Below are 22,854 nucleotides of genomic sequence, written 5' to 3'. Positions count from 1 at the left end.
TGTTGCCCCTGCAACTACTGAAAAGGCTGCTGCCCCTCTTCAGGAACCACACGTTTGTCTGGCCTCTCAACAGATACCCCCCCGTTGTGGTTGCACCTACGGTATGGCTATCTGTATCGCTGAGGCACGCAAGCCTCCCCACCAACGGCAAGGTCCATGGTTCATGGGGGGGTACACCACTCATAGGGAGTATGAAAACTATTGCAAAGTGTTTTCTCTATCATTGTCATTATGCTATGAACTGTAAAATTGTAAAGTTGATTTTAAATAAAGTAAATACAAATCCTTCAAGTAAACAGAATTGCAATCATAATAGGAAATGTCTCAAGTTGTAAAGTGAAATATGTCTTTATTTCAGATATTAGATCTGTAAAGGTGATGTGAAGAGTTAAATGTAAGAACTTAAGTGTGCTTCTCTTCCAGCACAAGATTTCTTTATTATTGTAAAATGATTATGTACTTCTTTTGTTGATCACTGTAAATCATTCATGTATGCTTTTTGAGGATTATTGTAAAACAGTTGTGAACATTTCGATTTAACTGAATATAACTTATGAAGCCCAGCACCTACAAATTTTTCCCCCATAGGGAGGGAGGGGAAGGTCTCTTACTTAGAAAATGCAACACCTGAAAGGCAAATAACAGAAGCCAGAAAGAATAAGTTTGCTAGAGAGTAAAAAGAAAATGCCACCAGCAGGGCACGGTTATGTGTAGCAGGATGTCAGTGTGGAGCTCATGTGAATGCACACAAAGAAGAGATTAGGCGCAGCAGAATTTTAATAGTAACACAGACTCTCAGGGAATGGCTTGAAACGCCAAGATGGAACAGGCAACATAGCCTGCTGCACTGTATGAAGATGGAGGCAGCGACACCTGACAAGGAGTTACAGTTCAGACAGTCATCCAAGAGGGACCTCTCTGCAGACCAGGAGCAGAACTTGTATTATTTGCCTTGGCTATACTTGCATTCATACACAGCTACTTATCTCCCTCCAGGGAACTTTAACTCAGAATAGTGTACTTTCATACAAGTTATTCATTCAATTTCAGCTCAGATAAGCGTTAAAGATTGCTGTTGTTCTAGTCTTGCCTTTTGTTTGTATATTTCCAGACTATGTTCCATAATTTCAAAAAACGTCCAGTTAGCTGTCTCAGTGTTAGCTAACTGTATGGACCTTCCTCAGTCTCTGTGTCGTGACGTGTCTAGACCATTCTCTGGATGTGAGGTAGAATATTACAACACCAATGACACAACATAGGCAATAATACATGTACCATGTGGTTATAATTTAAGTGCAGCTACTCACAGAGGTCCAGTTTGGGCTGTAATTATCATATGACAGCGAAACTTGGCAGACATACTACTGTATTAATGTGGAACTGATTTATGCTGGAAAAAATATTAGTTACAGTCTTGTCCAGCTGGTGCAAGTCTGACACTGTGAATAAAAGAAAGGCATATAGCAATGTTTCCATGTGTAATGGATTGCGAAAAGGAGGGCAGAAAAGGTCAAAAAAGTGAGAAAGGTATAATGTTGACTTTATTATTAACTGCTGCTTACCCAGTCTGTTCAATATGACCACTGGAAATGTCAACAAGATGCTGCATCCATAAAACAATGTGATCAATGTTTGCTCACAGCAGTTCTGGAGGAATCTGAGCAATGTGTTCCTGTATACTGAGCTTCAGATCACGTAGAGACCAACGTGTACCAGGGACACATTGGTCTCTACCTGATCTGAAGCTCAGTATACAGGAACACGTTACTCAGATCCCTCCAGAGCTGCTGTGAGTAATTGTTGATGATGTTTTATGGATGCAGCATCTTGTTGACACCTCCATGTTCTTTTTGATAGCCCCAGAGCCAAATGTCACATGGATTCAGATCAGGTGATCTTGCAGGCCAAGCACCTGGAAAACCTCTGAAGATAACATATCTGTGGAAGGTTACTTTAAGCAGATCATTCATTGGGTGAGCAACATGAAGTGTTGCCCCATATTGCACGAAAACAGTGGTTTCCACACAGTTGTGCTCTTCCAAAGCAGGAATCACATGCTGTACAAGAAGGTCTCGATAATGTACAGATGTCATGGTACATCTGACAGGGCCTCTGGGTGTATTCTTTTCAAAGAAGAATGGATCAAGAATAAAGGTACTTGTAAATACACACCACACAGTCACATAACAGCGAGTGCAGTGGCTCTTCATTCACAATACACCTTTTAACAGTATGCCAAATTTAGAAGTTCTGTGTATTCACTACACATGATAGTGTAAAATGTGCTTTACCACTCCACAGAAGCCGGCCACTGTGGCCGAGCTGTTCTAGGTGCTTCAGTCCGGAACCGTGCTGCTGCTACAGTCGCAGGTTCAAATCCTGCCTTGAGCATGGATGTGTGTGATGTCCTTAGGTTAGCTAGGTTTAAGTAGTTCTAAGTCTAGGGGACTGATGACCTAAGATGTTAAGCCCCTTAGTGCTTAGAGCCATTTTTTGAACTCCATAGAATATTGTGCAGCCACATGTCATCGACATTGATTTGTGCTAAAAACTGAATAGCAAATTCAGAATGTTGCTGCAGATCATGAGATTTCAGTTACTGCAGCATCTGGAACTTGTGCGGGTACCCGTGCAATAAAGATCGCAAGGTTTTCCATACTTATGACCTTGGGATGGACACTTCTTGTGACACTGTATGAGAACTAGCGCTACCTGTGGCATTTACTGCATGGTCAGTTACAACAACGGCAATCTTGTCAATAACTTCCACTGGGAGAGGATGTGTTCCTCTTCCAGGTTCCACACTAAACTCACGAGTGTTCACAAATCATCTTCAAACCATTTAATGACATTGTGCCTCTCTTCATATCTCTCAATCAATGGTACTCTCTCAATGCAACACTGTAACTACTACCATTGAGATAAACAGCTTCAGTAACAGTGCAGTGTGTCTCTTCTCAATAGCCATACTGTTCACTCACATTGTGGGTTGTCAAACGACAGTGTGGATATCATATCATCGTACAAACAGTGTACTGTGCCAGATTTGCACCTGGACACCAAAATTGGAACCAATTTTTTTCCAGTGAAAATCAGTGCCATGTTAATGCATTAGAATATCTACCAGTCCAGCTCACACTAGACCTCCGTGAATAGCTGCACTATGATAAAAACCACCCAGTATAAGGGGACCAATATTACTTACCCTGCCCATAACATGAATACATACTATCATTAAATTGTAAGGCAGTATAGTATAGTTAGGTAAAATTTCCATTTTATTGTATATGGATATAAGTAATCAACAACTGATACAAAATGATAAATGAGACAATCAAAGAAATGGCACCACCAGATAACTTGTTTACGCAGAATGCGAAAATATGTCCTACTTTCACTGAGAGCATAATTCAGAGCTAGGTTTTTGATCAGTGTTACTAAAACTGTTGTTAATTTGCATATTTTTCAAATGTATTAAGATTACTGCATTTATGAATGTTCTCAATCGATACAGCACATCAATACGCATAAATTGAGACGTATATATTGACAGTATGATTAATGTAATTTGACTAGTGGTCATTATTAAAAAGCTTCTTTGTAAAGCCAGGGCAGAGGACAAGAGGGCTTGTAACTTTGGTCAGTTGCTCACATGTGGTCAATCTGGACTCTAATTCTGGGCAGTGGTACACTGCACTGCTATGGTGATAAAATACTTTCTGTGTAGTGGAACTCAGAGACTGAGTGACTATCAGCTGATGCGCAGCTTGAGTCCACTCTCATGCTGTTTCTTTGAATGACTCAACTAGAAAATTAACTTAGTTACATATTGATTTCACATTCCGGAACTTTTTATAATTTGCATTTAACTTGGAGTACTGCAGAACTAGTGAATATCAGATACAGTCGGTACTAAGATATACCAGTGCACAGATTCTTATAGTTTGTCAAAGCCCATCATTCATCAGTGTTAATATTTGGTGAAAGAAACCAGTGATTGTAAATTGTATTTACATTCCACTGCCTTATTTAAATATTACTGAACTTTTGTATGAACTTGCAGCTAGAAATTGTGGTATAGTGCTACATGTGCTTGCAAGAGCTGGATAGTAATTTACCGAGTGGATGCACCTCCACCCCCCCCCCCCTTTTTTAGACTCAAAATAATTATGTGAATATGGTATCTGTTATTTTAGACATGTCCGAAAGAACAGATACCATCTTCATATAGTTAAGGCTAACCAGCCATTGACCTTCTTCTTCTGTGCGGATGCACACACATTGCTCGAACTTTTACGGGACTCGGTAAGATTGTCTGCCGCGAGTAATGAGTGTAGTGGGCAGACGCACTACGAATGTAGTGAGTGGACGTTAAGTTGGGAATGTGGGTCTCACGGGGAGCGTGCAAGGGCTAAATCCCTGCAGTCGCGCCATCCTCTGTGCCCTTGGTGGCTCAGATGTATCGGGCGTCTGCCATGAAAGCAGGAGATCCCGGGTTTGAGTCCCGGTCAGGGCACACATTTTCAACTGTCCCTTTGATGTATATCAATGCCTGTTGACAGCTTAGGGTCTTTATTTAATTATCATTTCAAAATAATTAGGTCAAATAACATTTGTATTAGGGCTGTAAACTCATGGAGTCCACAAATGCTGGTACAAATAACTGAACCTGCAGATGTACTATCAAGGGAATGCCCACATGTGCCCCAAACTGGCAATGTTTGCAGCAAGTAGTAAGCAAGTTGTTGTTACCAGAACCCAGGAATGTAACACAAAAGTGTCTCCTACTACATAGATGTCATCATAAACATAAAGAGAAACCCACAGAAAATAGCAGAAGAAAGGCAATGGCGCCCTAAAAAAGCTGTTGAATCACAGAGTGCCATCACTACTTGACAGTGAAAACAAGATTGATGCATGTGGGGACAAGATGAAAAATTCCCCCACCTCTTACACTAATGGCTGATGAACTTCACGATCACAGAGTCTGGTGGAAAATACCAGTGAATTCCTTCCATCCTCAAGGAGAACATGAGATTCAAAACCTGTGTAAAGAAGCTGATAAACTTAGCAGAAGAGTGACCAGTGTGCATCTGTTCATGAAAGATGCATTACATAGACTCATGATGCCTCTATGCTAAAAGCCCTCTAGACAAAGGACAACCGTGGTGGTGATACAGCTAGATGTGGTTTGGCTGTGTTTGTCAATATGATGTACTACTCAAGTACCATCACCCTTGGTACCAATGTACAAGCTATCATGCCACCTATTAACGTGTCAGTTATGGTTAGAGGCCGGCACAGATAAGAGAAATGCTGTCTGCATTGCATGCACAAGACCCTTACCTGCAGCTGCAAGATCCACATCTACATATATTAAAGTTTTGTACAGCAATTTGACCCATCACTGGTCTGACAAAAAACTTGTGCCTGACCTGAATTTCAACTGCTGAAATCCACACTCAGCTTTGATGCAATTTAAAGCTGGACATATTTCAATGGCAGACATATCAGATTTAAACTTTTTTTTGTATAAGAATGTCAGAAAACATATTTGTCCCTTTTTAGATAACCATATTTTAATACAACAGGGCCTGCCATGTTCTTGATATGGTCAGCAATTAACAACATACTGTCACAAATACTGAAGCAGATTTTGAAAATTGTTTTCTGCATTTTCACTGCATTGGGGAGTCAAGTTGTGGCACAAGTTGTCATATGTTGCATACTGTTAAATGTTAAGTCACATAGTTGGTTTATCATACATACCACTCTGCTAAATTATGCCAAAGTGTTGCTCTTCTCACTGTAAGAACCATTGTAGTGTGTACTTTTAAATATCCTTAACACATTATTTATGGAACATGTAAATAACAAACAGGAGTGAGACTATGAAATGAAAGTTCCAAAGGACAGCTTGTACTAGAAGATCCTAATTATCACTATGTGGTTGCTTTTCATAATTACATTACTTAACTCTGTTACTACAAAAGAAACAGGAATTAGAGCAAAGGCAGCTGCTTATAGGATGGAAACAGAATGCACATGTAAAAGTGTGAAGAACCAGAAAGAAGAGCATGTCACTAAAAAGTCGGCTCCAACGCTCGCAACTCAAAAATGACTGGTCCAAATGAAAAATGTCAAGTTATCAAAGTTGTAGAGCATGAAATTTCAGGTCACAAAAGCACCTAGTTTCTCAGTTTTAGGCTCTATTAAGCGTTCGCACACTTAAAAGCCAAAGTAATTCCATTCTGTTGTTCTCCTTGTAAGTCAAAGTTATTCAATGAAACGAAATTTCCAGTCAGAAGACTGCTCTATAGTGAGCACATATGTGTTCTCTAGGTATATCTTTAATTTTTCTTCATTCGTGTGTATTTTTATTCGTTTTTATCCATACCTTAATTGGTAAGAGTGGGTTGCTAAAATGAAAACCAAGTACATAGTAATGACTTTTTGTCATCATCATGGGAAACAAGCCTGACAAGTTTCTCTTCCAACCCCACTGGCATGGATCAGTTTTCTTCCCAACCAAGATTCCACTTGATGGCAGAATCTCAATGATTGCCACCTTGCTGTGTCCGACGTTGGCAGCAGCCTTTAATGTTTGGAAGATTTTCTCGGGGCAGACTTTACAAAAAAGCTCATACCTGAGCTAATCCAAAGTCGCCTAGCTACAATTCTCATACAGGGCTAACATTAGCTGTTCTCCTGCCTGTACTATTAATTCTTGAGAAACTGAGGGTTTACTGAATTCAGCAGCTTGCACTCTGAGGGGTAGCTGTTGCTCCATAAGGTTTAGTGTTTTCCTTTTTCCTTGGCAAAAGAAAGATAATGTGGTATCACATCCTGTGAAGGCATGGCTGAAGAGAGCAAATGCAGGATTGAAATTGAAAGAATTACTGGAGTATCACACTCCTCTGATTTCCCTTTTCCCAGTTATGGGGGTACAGGTTGTTGTCTCCTTGACCCATTAGAACTAGCCCACGTGTGTCCTCACTTATGATTGCCACACTGTCAAACTCATCAGCTTGGGAAATAGCTGTTTCCACAATTGAAACAGCCATCTTCTTCTGCCCGTATCATCCTCAAATTTCCTCATGAGCATAACAGTCAAGTAGTTCTTGTTGCTCTTATTTGTGAGAAACTTCTCCGGTGTGACTGCAGCATTTGTACCTTCATCAAAAATGATATCTAATGAGGAACCTGGCATCTTTAAACAATGAGATCTTTCAGACCTTGTTCCCCTTTGCGAAGCATCACTTACATAGAGAAAAATTCAGAAGTTGAACGTCATCTTTCTCAATCAATGTTCTTGTCAGACTCCATATCTATGCAGGGAGAGACTGCCATGATTCCTCCCATGGAATGGAAAGTATTCAACCGTTTAGTTGTGCAGATGTTAAAATCGGTGTTATCAGATATGAGCTAGATTAATCCTTCACTGGTTATGTTAGGATGCTCAGGTTGTACAGGCGAGGATGTCTCAAACAGGGAAGCATATATGGAGCTACGAATCCAATTGCACTAAGAGCATCGACAATAAGTCTTGATAAATATCTTTTTTACATGAATGTACTGAGCCCAATAAATAGTGAAGATAGAAATGACCATTGTCTTACTGCAGAAATCACTATATGTGACAAAGCAGCACACTTTTTTTCAATTATCTAGAGTTCATTTTGACTTACAAAAAAACAATAAAACGGAATTACTTTGACTTTCAAGTGTATGAACATCTAATAGTGCCTAAAACTGAGAAACTATATGCTTTTGTAACATGAAATTTCATGCCCTGCAACTTTGATAACTTGAAATTTTAATTTGGAGGGCTGTTTTTAATTTACAGGCATTGGAGCTGACTTTTTAGCCACGTTGGTAAAAATGAACGAACTTCGGCAACTGATTATGGCCAAACAGCTGCACCAATTTTGACATTTAAGTACATCATTCAACGAAAAATTTAATGCTCTTTCATTTTGGTAAGTTGTAGCATTTTCATTAGGGTGCATAGTTTCCAAGTAATAGGCAGAAACCCGAAAAAAGTGCCAAAATTTCTTGGTTTTTTGGCCACAAAAAGTTGCCCCTAGGGTTTTGGAGGTTGAAAACTTGGATTCAACATACTCTCAACTACATAAAACTATAAGATAAAGAAAACTTCTACCTCATTTTTTTGCAAGCAAAGGGCCTTTTTGTGATGCCATTATATTGAACTAATTGTCAACTGTTTCTAATTACAAAATTTCACGTGCAAATTAATATATTTTATTCCATAACTATTACTCAGCTGATTATTGATGGTGGAATGCAACACATCTACAACATTTATATAATGGTGATAAATGTTTCCATCTGTCTCTCCATGTGTCAGCTCACCGTTGTCATATTAAATACTAATGTCAGCATTTACTTTATATTCATATCAGGTTCCTCAGTCCAGTTGTAATTTTATTCATCTCTTTTATATGGCTACCCTTCAAACACACATTTTTAAATGTTAATGATATACATAAGAAATTTATATCTAGTCAAATAATGTCAAACAGTGCATAATCTTCAACTTACTGTGATGTTGTAACCTTCAAGGGGAAAACCATCAAATTTGAGATCCTTAATGAAACTTTGTCCATTATTGGTTAGCAGCAGAAATTCAGTTAGATAATTGTTATATTCAATTGAATCCTCAGCATCTAAGGAACAAAATAAAATAATCATTAGTTTACTCATACTGAGTATGAAGGAATGATCTGTATTCACTTTCTCAAGAGAAGATAGACTTCTTAGCCAAGATCGCAATAAAACACTGTATTGTGGATAACTGGTTTTGGTAAAATTGTTACCATCATCAGATCTTTGCACAGGTTATTATAAACATCTTGTGCCACACACACAAAAAATATTTCCATTAAATCTCCTGATGCATAACTTTCATGTCATATGTTGTGCATCTGGAGGTTTAATGGAAAGATTTTGTGTGCATATGGCACAAGATGTTTATAATAACCTGTGCGAAGATCTGATGATGACAACATAATTTTACCAAAACCAATTATCCACAATACAGTGTTTTATTGCGGCCTTGGCTTAGAAGTTTTTCTTCTCCTAAGACAATAAAATAAAGTATGTTACCAAATATGGATGAAATATGTATTAAAACATAAAACTAACTCTACTGGAAGCTTGGAAACTGTTCATTCATGTTAATTGTGAATTATTGGTGTTCTTAATATATGAGGTCTGTTCAAAAAATTCCAGAACTTTGTCCACAAAAATTTTCTATGTGTACCTCTTACTTATTGTGCATGGTATCCTTTGAAATACTCTCCTCCATAATTGATATGCTGCTCCCAATGCCATTTCCACTTCCGGAAGCAGCCCTGGCACGCCTCTTGCTGGATTGCATGAAGTGCCTTCTGTGAATTTTCTTTTCTCTCATCTATCATTGAAAATCTTTGTCCTTTCAACAGGCTTTCCAACTTTGGAAATAAAAAAAGTCCAGGGAGGCCAGGTCTGGAGATTATGGTGAATGAGGCAACACAATGATTTTGTTTTTGTGTGATTGTCATGCACAAACAGGGGTGAATGTGTGGGTGCTTTATCATGATGCAAGAGCCATGGATTGTCTTGCCACATTTCAGGCCGTTTCCCTCTCACATTTTCTCACAAGCATCATAAAATGTCCTGATAGTACCACTGATTAACAATTTGCCCCTGTAGCACAAATTCATGGTGAAATAATCCTTCAAAGTCAAAGAAAACTATCAGCATGGCTTTGACATTTGACCTGATCTGATGAACTTATTTTGGTCTTGGAGAACCTTCCATGACCCATTGTGAAGATTAAATTTTGGTCTCAACATCATAACCATAAACCCACATCTCATCACTAGTTATGATTCTCTTAAGGAACATCTCATTCTCATTTGCGTGATCCAAAGCTCTTCACAGATTGCAACTTGACTCGTGAGCCATGGGACAAGCTTCGTGGCAACATGATGCATTCTAAGATGCTGTGTCAGGGTTTCATGACATGATCCAACTGAAATGTTACATTTTTATGCAATCTCATGGACAGTCAGTCTTTGACTGGCACCCACAATTTTGTTGATGTTCCATCTGGCCATTTTTAAATCATGAACCATTCATAACACTGAGTATGGTTTATGCACTCATCACTGTAGGCTTCCTGCATCATTTGGTGTTCTCTGTAAAGGTTTTCTTGAGTTTCGCACAAAATTTAATGCAGAGGCATTGTTTCTCTAACTCTTCCATCTTAAAATTCACAAACTGTGTGACACAATGTTCTACTCAATACAGCGCAGAGCAATAACTAACAGACATACAACAATGAAACTTCTGGCAGTTACACATTAAACATAGGAATGTGCAGGGATGCCAACCAAATTTCGCTCCAAAACACCATTGGTGCAAAATTATGAATGATCCAGAATTTTTTGAACAGACCTTATATTACAAGAGAGAACACTCTTTTGTATGCTTGCTTTCATTTCAATAAACTTCATGATTTTGATTTTTTGCAGCAAGACATTTTATAGTTGATACGAGTTGGGCATGTCAGAAAACATGGTATTATGGGAGCATGATTTTAAAGAAAAATGTTCAAATGGAAGTACACAGATGTAACTTGTCTGCCAATGAGTGGTGGCTTTAGCCTGATATGAAATAAACTACTCCTATAATGACATTTATGTTAACAGATGTTAAACTATAACTCAGTAAAATGAAATGGGACAGTGAGGAAGTTGTTGGTTGGCTGCATTATTTAAAGTGTTCTGTATCTTCTATAGAATTTCGTATTATTCCTGCAGTATTAATGTAATGTTACATTAGTCAGACTTCAATGCATATCACTACACATTTTTTTTAAATCTCAAAAAAATAATAAAAGTTGATAGGACTTACTACTTCTTATAACTTAACATTGTGTGGGTTGGAATGGGGAGAGGGGGGCGGGGGCAGAAAAGGAAAGAAGGAAGGCAGACAGTAAAATGGCCAGTGACTTTTAGATATTCGGGGTTTAGAGAGGTATTAGTCCCACATACACATGTACCTGGTGTTCGTTCACTGATGCTATAAAAAGTAAGCTAAAGATAGAATGTGAAATACTGATTATTTGAGAGCAACATTTCACAAAGGTTAATAGTTCTTGGTGAAAAAACTCACACAGAGAAAATAGACAGTGTGACCCAACAGTCTGTTAATGTTTGGAAATTCAATCCTTCACAGAGTAATGTAGGTAGAGAGATAAAACTTGTCACGTGCTGGAAATGATAGGCAGTTTTATCGAATGCAAAAAAAGTGCACAAAATGACCAACAGATGGTAATTCATATGAAACAAAAGAAATAATTAGCATAACAATTGACTTTTAGTCAAGTGGATGTTCTTTATAACAAATGCTCAACATGTCAGCCATTATTCTTCAACAGTACCATCGGCCTCCATAGCTGAAAGGTCAGCGTGATGGAATGCCATGCGAGGGGCCTAGGTTCAATTCCCAGCTGCATCAGAGATTTTCTCTGCTCGGGGACTGAATGTTGTGTTGCCTTTGTTGTCATGTCATCCCCATCGACTCTCAAGTTGCCAAAGTGGCATCAACTAAAGAGACTTGCGCCAGGTGGCTGGGTTCCCCACAGGTGGAGTTCCTTGCCTAGCCATATGCATTATGATTATCATATCAACAATACCTGTAGTCAAGTGACAAGGTTGGCAACAGCACTGTACAGCAAATCAATATTTATGGTGAAAAACTGCCATCCAATATTGTCTTTTAGCATCCCCAATGAAGTCAGATGATTACGGTAGACTTGCGATTTCATGTAATCCCACAACTAATAATCACACAGACTGAGGACTGAGAAGCTGAGAGGACTAGCATGATGGCAGTGGCTGCCAAGCATGTGATTTTCACCAAACAATGTGCACAAGAGATGTTTCACATAAGTAGCAATATGAGTGGAGCTCCATCTTGGGTAAAAGCCGTACTTTCCATCAAGTGTTTATCAGACAGTCTAAGGATGATGTGATTCTGTAACATATTGGTGTACCTTGCCCCCATAACACTGAAAATTTGAAAAGCAACATTCTGCATTTCCTCAAAGAAAAAGGGTCCAATAACGATTGATGTGGTAAATCCACACCACAATGTGACTTTCTCTGTTGTGGACTGGCAAGACAGCCAATCCACTATGACAGGAAGCCGAAAGGCACGCGTTAAGCTCACGCAGGCTGGCGTGAGGTCTGGAACAGGTCAAGAACAGGTCAAGTAATGGAGACTAGCAAATAAAGTACGTAGCTTCTGGAATACTTAACTTTAATCCATAATTGGTGAACATCGGTCTGACTGTACATGCATCACAAGATAAATAGCAAATGATAATGGCGCCTTGCTAGGTCGTAGCAATTGACGTAGCTGAAGGCTATGCTAACTATCGTCTCAGCAAATGAGAGCGTAATTTGTCAGTGAACCATCGCTAGCAAAGTCGGCTGTACAACTGGGGCGAGTGCTAGGAAGTCTCTCTAGACCTGCCGTGTGGCGGCGCTTGGTCTGCAATCACTGACAGTGGCGACACGCAGGTCCGACGTATACTAACGGACCACGGCCGATTTAAAGGCTACCACCTAGCAAGTGTGGTGTCTGACGGTGACACCACATTCTCATCATAAAGTGAGGTTTGCATGACAGTTCTAGGATTTTCAGTAGTCCAAATTATGCAGTTGTGGTTGTTCACATACCTTCAGAGTGTGAAATGGGCTTCATTGGTCCACAACAGATTAGACAACCAATCATCATCTATCCCAGTTTTTTGAAGTGCCCATACTGCAAAAATTCTCTGCATCACAAAATCGGTGTTCATGCCGATGCTAGATTTTGTACATATAGCATTGGGTGGTGTGCCTTAGTGCTTTCCAACCAGTAGTGTATGGAATGCCAGTGCAACGTGAATTTTCACAAGAGCTGACTTCACCATGCAGAGATGAACCCACTAAAGTCTCCTTTCTTCTTGAACTGTCTGAGCAGCAGTAGCACCTCTGTCTAGCACACACTACAGGGCTGATCATCCACACAACCTGAGGCTTTGAACTTCATGATCATTTTCTTCTCAGAAACACTTGCCACAGGATCTTTACCCATTCCAATACCCTTCTTATGATATTAAAATCATAAACCTGCAGTTGTGGATCCTCCATTCTGATAGTAAAGCTCCACTAACAGTGCCTTTTCTGGTAAAGTCAACATGCTGTTGTAACGATACAAGGGGGAACCACCTGTAGATTAAGGTCGCCTCTCAGTAGATGTGCCACTGGTTCTCTAGCTGAAAATGTTTGTGGTAGGATTGTATCACTTAACAAATACAGAGAGAAGGCCAATGGTTCTTTTCAAATGTTCACACAAAATTACTTTGCATATTTATTTATGGAGTTTGATTCCTATTGCTAAAGACCAGGCCTCATTACAGATCAAAAATGTTTATGCAGGTCTCCTTGTACACACATTTGACAGATAACTTTAAATTATATTCTGCCAAAAGGATAAGAATCATGAACTAATTGGCACACAAAATAATTTTCCCTATAGTAGATAACAAATTGTCTACAAGGCACACAGAATGATGATAATAGTTCGTTAAGGCACAGTGGCACATTTGCAGTTATTAAGTCTATCACTGGTTTTAATAGTCACTGTTCATATTCTAGAGTAATCCTGAGGCTATTTCAAACAACACCACTAGAGCACACAGTGTAGAGAATACTGAAATCTTGGAGCAAATTACATACTGAACAAGATTTAACTCGAAGAAAAATGAGAAGTGTCATTAAAGAATTGTGGATGTTTCATCATTATATAGATGTGTTTTAGAATATTATGTGATTCTGCTTATTTGATTATTATTTTAATTTCCCCTAGGTCACATTATTCCTTTTTGAATAGATGTAATAATGAAACTTCCTGGCAGATTAAAACTGTGTACCATACCAAGACTCGAACTTGTGACCTTTGCCTTTCATGGGCAACTACTCTATCATCTGAGCTACCCAACCGTGACTCACGACCTATCTTCACAGCGTTAATTCTGCCAGTACCTTGTCTCCTACCTTACAAACTTCACAGAAGCTCTCCTGCAGATCTTGCAGGGCATTGTGAAGACATGACTTAGCCACAGCCTGGGAGATGTTTCCAGAATGAAATTTCTACTCTGCAACAGAGTGTGTGCTGATGTGAAACTTCCTGACAAACTGTGTGCCGGACCTAGACTCAAACGTGGGTAGCTCAGATGGTAGAGCACTTGCCCACGAAAAGCAAAGGTCCTGAGTTTGAGTCTTGGTCTGACACACAGATTTAATCTACCAGAAAGTTTCATATCAGTGCACACTCAACTGAAGAGTGGAAATTTCATTCTGGAAACATCCCCCAGGCTGTGGGTAAGCCATGACTCCGCAATATCCTTTCATGCAGCAGTGCTAGCTCTGCAAGGTCTGCAGGGGAGCTTCTGTGAAGTTTGAAAGGTAGAAGATGAAGTACAGGCAGAATAAAAGCTGTGAGGAAGTGTTGTGAGTCATGCTTGGGTAGCTCAGATGGTAGAGCACTTCCCCACAAAAGGGAAAGGTCCTGAGTTCAAGCCTCGGCCTGGCACACAGTTTTAATCTGTCAGGAAGTTTCATATCAGTGCACACTCTGCTGCAGAGTGAAAATCTCATTCTAGATGTAATAATGATTCTAGAAGTTTTCCTGGCATACTGAATATTCTTTGAGGTTTTGCAACTGCAGCCAGATCATGTTGAGCTCTTGCTACAATATTTTGGTTGGCGACCATTCAGTCATCTTCAGGTGAGTGTCCACCACTGCAGCTGAACAGTGGCCAGCCCAAATATTTTGGCAAGAAGTCAGGTGCAATCCTGAAACCTCATAGAATAGATGTAATAATGAGTGTCAGACATTGTTTATCAAATTAATAGTATGAGCAGTAGCTATTAAAATATACAGAACCAATTTATACTTACACTATGGAAAATCCTGATATTTAGATATGGCACCCATACTGATTATTAAAATTTGGATATTAAAAATTATGCAGTTCTTAATTATGGCAATTACATATTTGTTATTGGTGTCACTGGTTTCAGAAAATTTAGCCCATCAATAGTACATTAACATATACCAGAAATTTATAGTGGTTTGGTCACAATTTAAGCTTTAAGTTGGGCTGGTTGAAACTTTTAATTAATTATATCTCCTGAATTAATTAGGTGTGAGCTAAAATAAGCATGTCTTGGAAATGAGTAAAAATTGGCCTACAGTTTAGAGATAATTTACTTTTCTGAATCTATTTATCAGATCACTAAATTTTTACAGATGCTTTCTAGATCAAACACTCTGAAAGACAGTAACTTTGGAAATACATCATTTCCAGTGAACTAATTAACAGAAAACACTCAGAACAGTGAAATGTATAATCTGAATAAATAGATTTCACAGGGGAAATTAATTTATATCATTTTGTAAATGCATGAAACGTGTGCTCAGATAATGGATTGTATCATCAAAATTTTTGGGAAGAGTAACAAACGAAAATGAAAAAAAAACAAACTAGTATAGATCCTAGCTATAGTAATTAGGAGTGTAAAAGACAAAGTAGGATGGTGAGTGTGAAACCTACTTTGTCACACTGAGTGCTCATGCATCTGACCCCTGTCTGACTACAGCTCATTTTATACACAATTCTCATGCCAAATCACTGGTGTGTTGCTGTCCAGTGTCATCTGAGGGTGAGTTTTTACACTCATTTTTGGTTTCAATAAAACTGCGTGGCATTTCAGGTATGTGTGTCAAGTTTTACCTCTCTATCTACATTATTTCATGAATTGGAGCATTTTCAAATGTTAATGGACTTTTGGGTCACCCTGTATATATAAATATACCATTTTTTTTCACTTAAAAGTTTTTCTGTTCTTAATTGAATGTTATTCCAGCTGTATATGCAAAAATAAAATTAAAACTTAAATGGTTGATAATTGTGATAGACATTCATCTTAGTAACCATGCTGTGAATTTTCCCACCATTTTATTATTTTAGGTTATGTTAACCATTTATTGAAGTGGGAGGAAGATTGTCCTTTGAGCCAGCTGGTTATACACTGCATTATATTGGCCCAAGGTACCTTTTAGTAGACATTTGTAATGTGGCAATAGAGATTAACAATATAGTAATGCTACATAGGCTTACAACAATAACAGTAATTTTTTGCTTTTAAATGTTTATTAACATGAAATTTAGGCCTAATTTGTTAATCAGAAAAATTCTTTTATAGTTGTTTATTTGGATGTTCTGTTTATTAGCCCTGTGTTTGTGTTCAGTAAAGTCTATTCATAATATGTGACTTATCCATTTATTTTAAGTTGCGGCTCATGGTATAAGACCACTTTGTACCTGTGTCAAATACAACATTTTGGAAAATTATTGTATGATAAAGAATTGTAATAAATTGATTACATATTGGTGTGAACTAAGACAAGTAATAAAATGATTAAATAAGCACATCAAAAACCCAATTATTGCAACAGCTATGACAGTGAAAGAGAGAGAGAGAGAGAGAGAGAGAGAGAGAGAGAGAGAGAGAACATGCCCAAGGTACTAAAAGGTAGTGCATAAAATGAGGTATACATTTGTTGGTATATTTTCCTGGCAGACCAACTGATTGGTGATGGAGGGAACTAGCTACAGCAGCTGTTTAGGGATGTAATTCAGAACCTATGCTATGTGGGCGATGAAAGGAGCTAACTGCTGCATGTTTTGTACAATTCCAAACAATGCTGCACCTGATATGATAGTGGCACCTTGACTGAATACTGAGTGTTATGTAACAAAAGAAATACAAATATCTATCTCCATATTTTTCTTTTGCAGAGTTTATTGGATGTGAAATAATATCATGCAAGGTTTGCCGCAAGGTGAAATTTTCTAGATGAATGTACGTAGTGAAAGAAAACACCTGAGAAGTGGAAATACAATATTAGGAAAGAAAAGACTGTGAAAGGGAAAACCTAGTTGTTCAGGAAAAATAACAGATGAGAAAAAAAATCATTATTCTGATATGTGGGTGTAAACTCTGGAAATGTTATTTGAAGTTCAGAGAAAATGATCAAATAGACATTGTGCCAAACTTTATGATTTTGACAACAAAATTGAACAAGACCTACATCTTCAATGGCTCTTGGAAGCTTCTGATATAAGCACCATTCTGATCATTCGAAACATTCAGAACAGAGAAGAGCAAGCCTTAAGTTCTATGTACTGCATATCTCAAAACTTATAGAAATTTGTGGAAAAGCTTTGGTAAACCTTCACTGTATATCACAAAAAAGGGTTTTGAGGTTAGGTTCACTTTTAATATCGGGCTCCAAACTACAAGATGATAGGGTTTCAACACAATGTCCTATGCAGTTCCAGGAATATCTGAAAAGATAATTATGGTCACACAAGTTCATTCCCTGTTAAAAGTCACACTATAGAGGAAAAGAAATTAAATATCTGCACTCTGAATTGAATATGATGTTGATGTACAACACCTTTAAAATGTCTCATCCTGGAACAACAGTTAAATATAGCTTTTATTTATCATACTTCAAAAACAATTTTAAATTAAAGTTTGGGAGACTAAAAATTGATGTCTGCAGCATGTGTGAAGAGCTACAAACCAAATTGAAATCACTTCACCTGTAGGAGTTTGTTAAAGGGGCAGCACAGGGTGAACTGGACATTCACAAAATAATGAAGAAACCAGAAGTCCCACAAGGAGAAATAATTGCCAGGGTTGACTAGATATGTGGACTCTTGTTCAACTTTATGTAGAACTTGTCTGTACCATGCATCCCATTTATTTATTTATTTATTTATTTAGCAGCTTTTGATGTACATCTATGGAATAAGTCCAAGTACATATGCAGGAAGTGTTTCACATGAGACAGTTATCTGTGTTCTTTTTTTTGTGTATCAAATCTGAAGGAGAACAGTTCTGTTATCTGGTTGTACACCGAAGGAGATGTGAAGAAAGGTGCAAATGAATCATGTACATTCTTCTACCATTATATTGAAAACAATGTTTGCAAGTGCCAAAACTTAACATCTGTTCTCTGATTCATGCCCTGGAGGAAACAGGGAACAACATCATACATTTCTATTTAAGTCCCACTAAATCTCATAAGTTTGAAGATATTGTTCATTATTTTTCTGTCAGAGGCATTTGTTCCTTGATTGTTATAGAACATTCGGCATAATAAAATGTAATGAAACATGACAGAGAGTATCCATAATAGCTAATATGAACAAAGAGGTCAAGGCAGTAGTTACAGTACAAGGCAATGAAATCCTTGACTTCAGTCAATGGTGGCCATCTTTCTACACTCCTGGAAATTGAAATAAGAACACCGTGAATTCATTGTCCCAGGAAGGGGAAACTTTATTGACACATTCCTGGGGTCAGATACATCACATGATCACACTGACAGAACCACAGGCACATAGACACAGGCAACAGAGCATGCACAATGTCGGCACTAGTACAGTGTATATCCACCTTTCGCAGCAATGCAGGCTGCTATTCTCCCATGGAGACGATCGTAGAGATGCTGGATGTAGTCCTGTGGAACGGCTTGCCATGCCATTTCCACCTGGCACCTCAGTTGGACCAGCGTTCGTGCTGGACGTGCAGACCGCGTGAGACGACGCTTCATCCAGTCCCAAACATGCTCAATGGGGGACAGATCCGGAGATCTTGCTGGCCAGGGTAGTTGACTTACACCTTCTAGAGCACGTTGGGTGGCACGGGATACATGCGGACGTGCATTGTCCTGTTGGAACAGCAAGTTCCCTTGCCGGTCTAGGAATGGTAGAACGATGGGTTCGATGACGGTTTGGATGTACCGTGCACTATTCAGTGTCCCCTCGACGATCACCAGTGGTGTACGGCCAGTGTAGGAGATCGCTCCCCACACCATGATGCCGGGTGTTGGCCCTGTGTGCCTCGGTCGTATGCAGTCCTGATTGTGGCGCTCACCTGCACGGCGCCAAACACGCATACGACCATCATTGGCACCAAGGCAGAAGCGACTCTCATCGCTGAAGACGACACGTCTCCATTCGTCCCTCCATTCACGCCTGTCGCGACACCACTGGAGGCGGGCTGCACGATGTTGGGGCGTGAGCGGAAGACGGCCTAACGGTGTGCAGAACCGTAGCCCAGCTTCATGGAGACGGTTGCGAATGGTCCTCGCCGATACCCCAGGAGCAACAGTGTCCCTAATTTGCTGGGAAGTGGCGGTGCGGTCCCCTACGGCACTGCGTAGGATCCTACGGTCTTGGCGTGCATCCGTGCGTCGCTGCGGTCCGGTCCCAGGTCGACGGGCACGTGCACCTTCCGCCGACCACTGGCGACAACATCGATGTACTGTGGAGACCTCACGCCCCACGTGTTGAGCAATTTGGCGGTACGTCCACCCGGCCTGCCGCATGCCCACTATACGCCCTCGCTCAAAGTCCGTCAACTGCACATACGGTTCACGTCCACGCTGTCGCGGCATGCTACCAGTGTTAAAGACTACGATGGAGCTCCGTATGCCACGGCAAACTGGCTGACACTGACGGCGGCGGTGCACAAATGCTGCGCAGCTAGCGCCATTCGACGGCCAACACCGTGGTTCCTGGTGTGTCCGCTCTGCCGTGCGTGTGATCATTGCTTGTACAGCCCTCTCGCAGTGTCCGGAGCAAGTATGGTGGGTCTGACACACCGGTGTCAATGTGTTCTTTTTTCCATTTCCAGGAGTGTACAAAAAACAAAGTCTTCCCAGTGAATCCTGTTCCTGTGCTCTACCAAGACCATAAAAATAGTCCTTTGCACCAACATAATTTAAGCACTTCGAATACTCAAGGAAATACATTGGGACTATACAAGCTTACCCATCCATAAATAGCATTTTGTATCAAAATTTTCAGCTAAAGCTATCAGGTGCATGGCCTGAGCCAGAAACTCTGTTTGGCACCCTTAAACAATACAACAAAAATGGGATTGTCCAAATTAATCATTGCTGATCTTAAGAAATTCACTCAATATATCTAACACAGCAATGAAGTACAGACATTTTATGAAAGACTTTTGCAGTGGTCTACCACAAATGCTTATAATGTTGATGATATCTAATGTGTGTGACATTATACCAAGTTATGTTTCAGAAGTTATAAGTTGCAAAAAAACAACAAAATAATACGACATGCCAAGTATTTTGTCACATAATCTCATACAGAATTGAAAGGGACTAATTACAATACATTCATGTCCAGTTACAGGTATGTTAAAATACACAATGACAGATGTAACTGCAATTGCCCCTTTCTGTACCACTGATAAAAACAAAATACATATAAACTGTAAAAATGTAACACTCAGACACTTTTTACCAATGAACCAAAAACCACACAATGCGTAATTCAGTTTTGCAGCACGAAGCTGGAGCCAACCCAAACAAGTCCTGCTCACAACTTCTCTCATGTTATGCCCAGCATCAATGGCAAGCATCAGTTTGTTTCCCATTACAAGCAAAATGGTTTGAAAGTGGAATTTTACATGCCCATTCAATAGAGTGGTCCCAAATTAATTTAGTGTGTTATCTGTTTTATTGATATGTATTAACAAGAACAGTAAAGCATGAAGAATAATCAGTACTGTAGCAGCAATTGAGCTGCACTTCTGCATGACAGTAGCAGTCAGCACAGGCCAGGGTGGTCCTGTTGCCACTGGAGTACTCATTATTCTTTGTTTTTTACTATCCCTGTTAATACACATCAATAATATCTAATGTAGCTGCAATATGCTAACCAATGAGGCTTGGGCAGAAGTACTATCCCTAACAAATACAAATGATGCGTATAACACATTTTCTTCCATTTTCATGGGATATTTTAAAATGTGTTTTCCAAAAAAGCTGTCAAAAATCAGGTCACATGGCAATACAAAGCCAAGTTCTTGGATCACAGCTGGCATCAAAACTTCATGTGGAACTCTAAAGAGACTAATTTCTAAAATGAAAACATCCACAGACCCACAGTTCATAGAATATGTCAGGAATTACAAGATGGTATATAGACAAGTAATTGCTAAAGCAAAATTCAGGAGTGATTATAGTTTTATAAGACAGTCTGAAAACAAATCAAAAGCCATGGATATGGGGTATTGTGAAGACTGAAATGGGGAAGAGTTGTGAAAACCAGGACATTAGCCTCAAAAATTTAAAAAATGTCAATATTAATAAACAAGATTTGCCAAATTATATTAACAATTATTTCATAAATGCAACAACTTCATTAAGCTTAAAATTTACAAACGAAGAAAAACCTGAATATCCAAAAACAGCTTGTAGGATGAGGATAGAGCCAACAAATGAGGGTGAAGTGTTGAAAGTGATACAAAGCTTGAAACCCAAAATGTCGGCTGGCATAGATGAGGTGCATGTGTCAATCATAACAAGGACAGCACCACAAATCGCAAAGCCCTTTGCACACATAGCCAATTTATCATTCAGTGAAGGAGCTTTTCCAGAAAGGCTGAAAATTTCAAAAGTGAAGCCAATATTTAAAAACAGCGACAAGTATAAGGTAAAAAACTATCGCCCAACATCTCTCCTCCCAGCATTTTCAAAAATATTAGAAAAACTGATGAAGCACCGAATCAACAAATATCTAAATGACCATAATTTACCAAACAGAAATCAGCATGGCTTCCAAGCAGGTAAAAATACCGAAACAGCAGTAATGTGCTACACTGAACAAATAATCAAAAATCTAGAAAAAGATTATAGTGTTGTAGGAGTAAATTTAGACCTCTCCAAAGCTTTTGACACTGTGAACCAGGACATTCTTTTAGAAAAATTGGAAGCGTTGGGAATACATGGGATAGGAAAAAAATGGTTTGAATCATACCTAAAAAACAGGACACAGGTTGTAGGACTGACATCAACTTACTCCAACCACAAAATAAATTCAGTATCAGAGGCAAAAAAAGGCAGAAATAGGAGTACCACAAGGCAGCATCCTAGGGCCCATATTGTTTCTTGCCTATATAAATGTTTTTCACACCTCAGATGATGCAGCCAAAGCAATAACATTTGCAGATTATACTAGTGTGATAATAAGTGCACCAAAGCAATTGCTACCAACAACTGCTGATAAAGTACTAAATTACATCCGCTCTTGGTTCAATGCAAACAGGTTGACATTGAATGTAAATAAAACAAATTACATGCAGTTTGGGAAAAGATGTCAAAATGTAAATCTCGATCTGGTGTGGGGTGACAAAGCCTTCGACAGAGTGACATCCACAAAATTGCTGGGGATTCATGTGGATGAAAAGTTAAATTTTAATGACCGCGTAATAAAATTTGCACAGAAACTTAATTCAGCCTGTTTTGCCCTCAGAATTACTGCAAATGTTTGTACCTCAGAGGGTGCCAGAATGGCATATTCCAGCTATTTTCAATCTCTTGCCACATACGGAATAATATTTTGGGGTTCCACAACAGGGCACCTAAAACAAATTTTTTTGTTGCAGAAGAGGGCCATCCGGATAATAACTCACAGTCATCCACAGACACACTGCAAACCCATATTCAAAAAGCTTAGAATACTTACTATAGCATCAATATACATATACAAATGTGTATTGTATGTCAGGACCCACATTGCAGATTTTCAGACAAATGCCGACTTTCATAACTACAATACCTGTAATAGCGCAGCACTCCATACTCAACGAACAAAAAGAACGAATACACAATAGCATGTGAGCC

At 39.1% G+C, this 22,854-nt stretch overlaps 1 protein-coding gene across 1 annotated transcript in view; it reads right to left on the bottom strand.

The window, feature by feature from the left end:
- Nucleotides 1-22,854, bottom strand: part of LOC124721143 (patched domain-containing protein 3-like) — a 631,834-nt gene that overhangs the window by 175,105 nt on the left and 433,875 nt on the right. Inside the window, exon 13 of the mRNA XM_047245962.1 lies at nt 8,563-8,687. Coding sequence (XP_047101918.1) covers nt 8,563-8,687 — 125 coding nt within the window. The remainder of the gene's footprint in view (nt 1-8,562; nt 8,688-22,854) is intronic.

This window comes from Schistocerca piceifrons, chromosome X (genome assembly GCF_021461385.2).
Source record: "Schistocerca piceifrons isolate TAMUIC-IGC-003096 chromosome X, iqSchPice1.1, whole genome shotgun sequence".
Lineage (NCBI taxonomy): Eukaryota > Metazoa > Arthropoda > Insecta > Orthoptera > Acrididae > Schistocerca > Schistocerca piceifrons.
The sequence above is the reverse complement of the archived record's forward strand: the minus strand, read 5'-3'. Positions and strand labels throughout refer to the sequence as shown.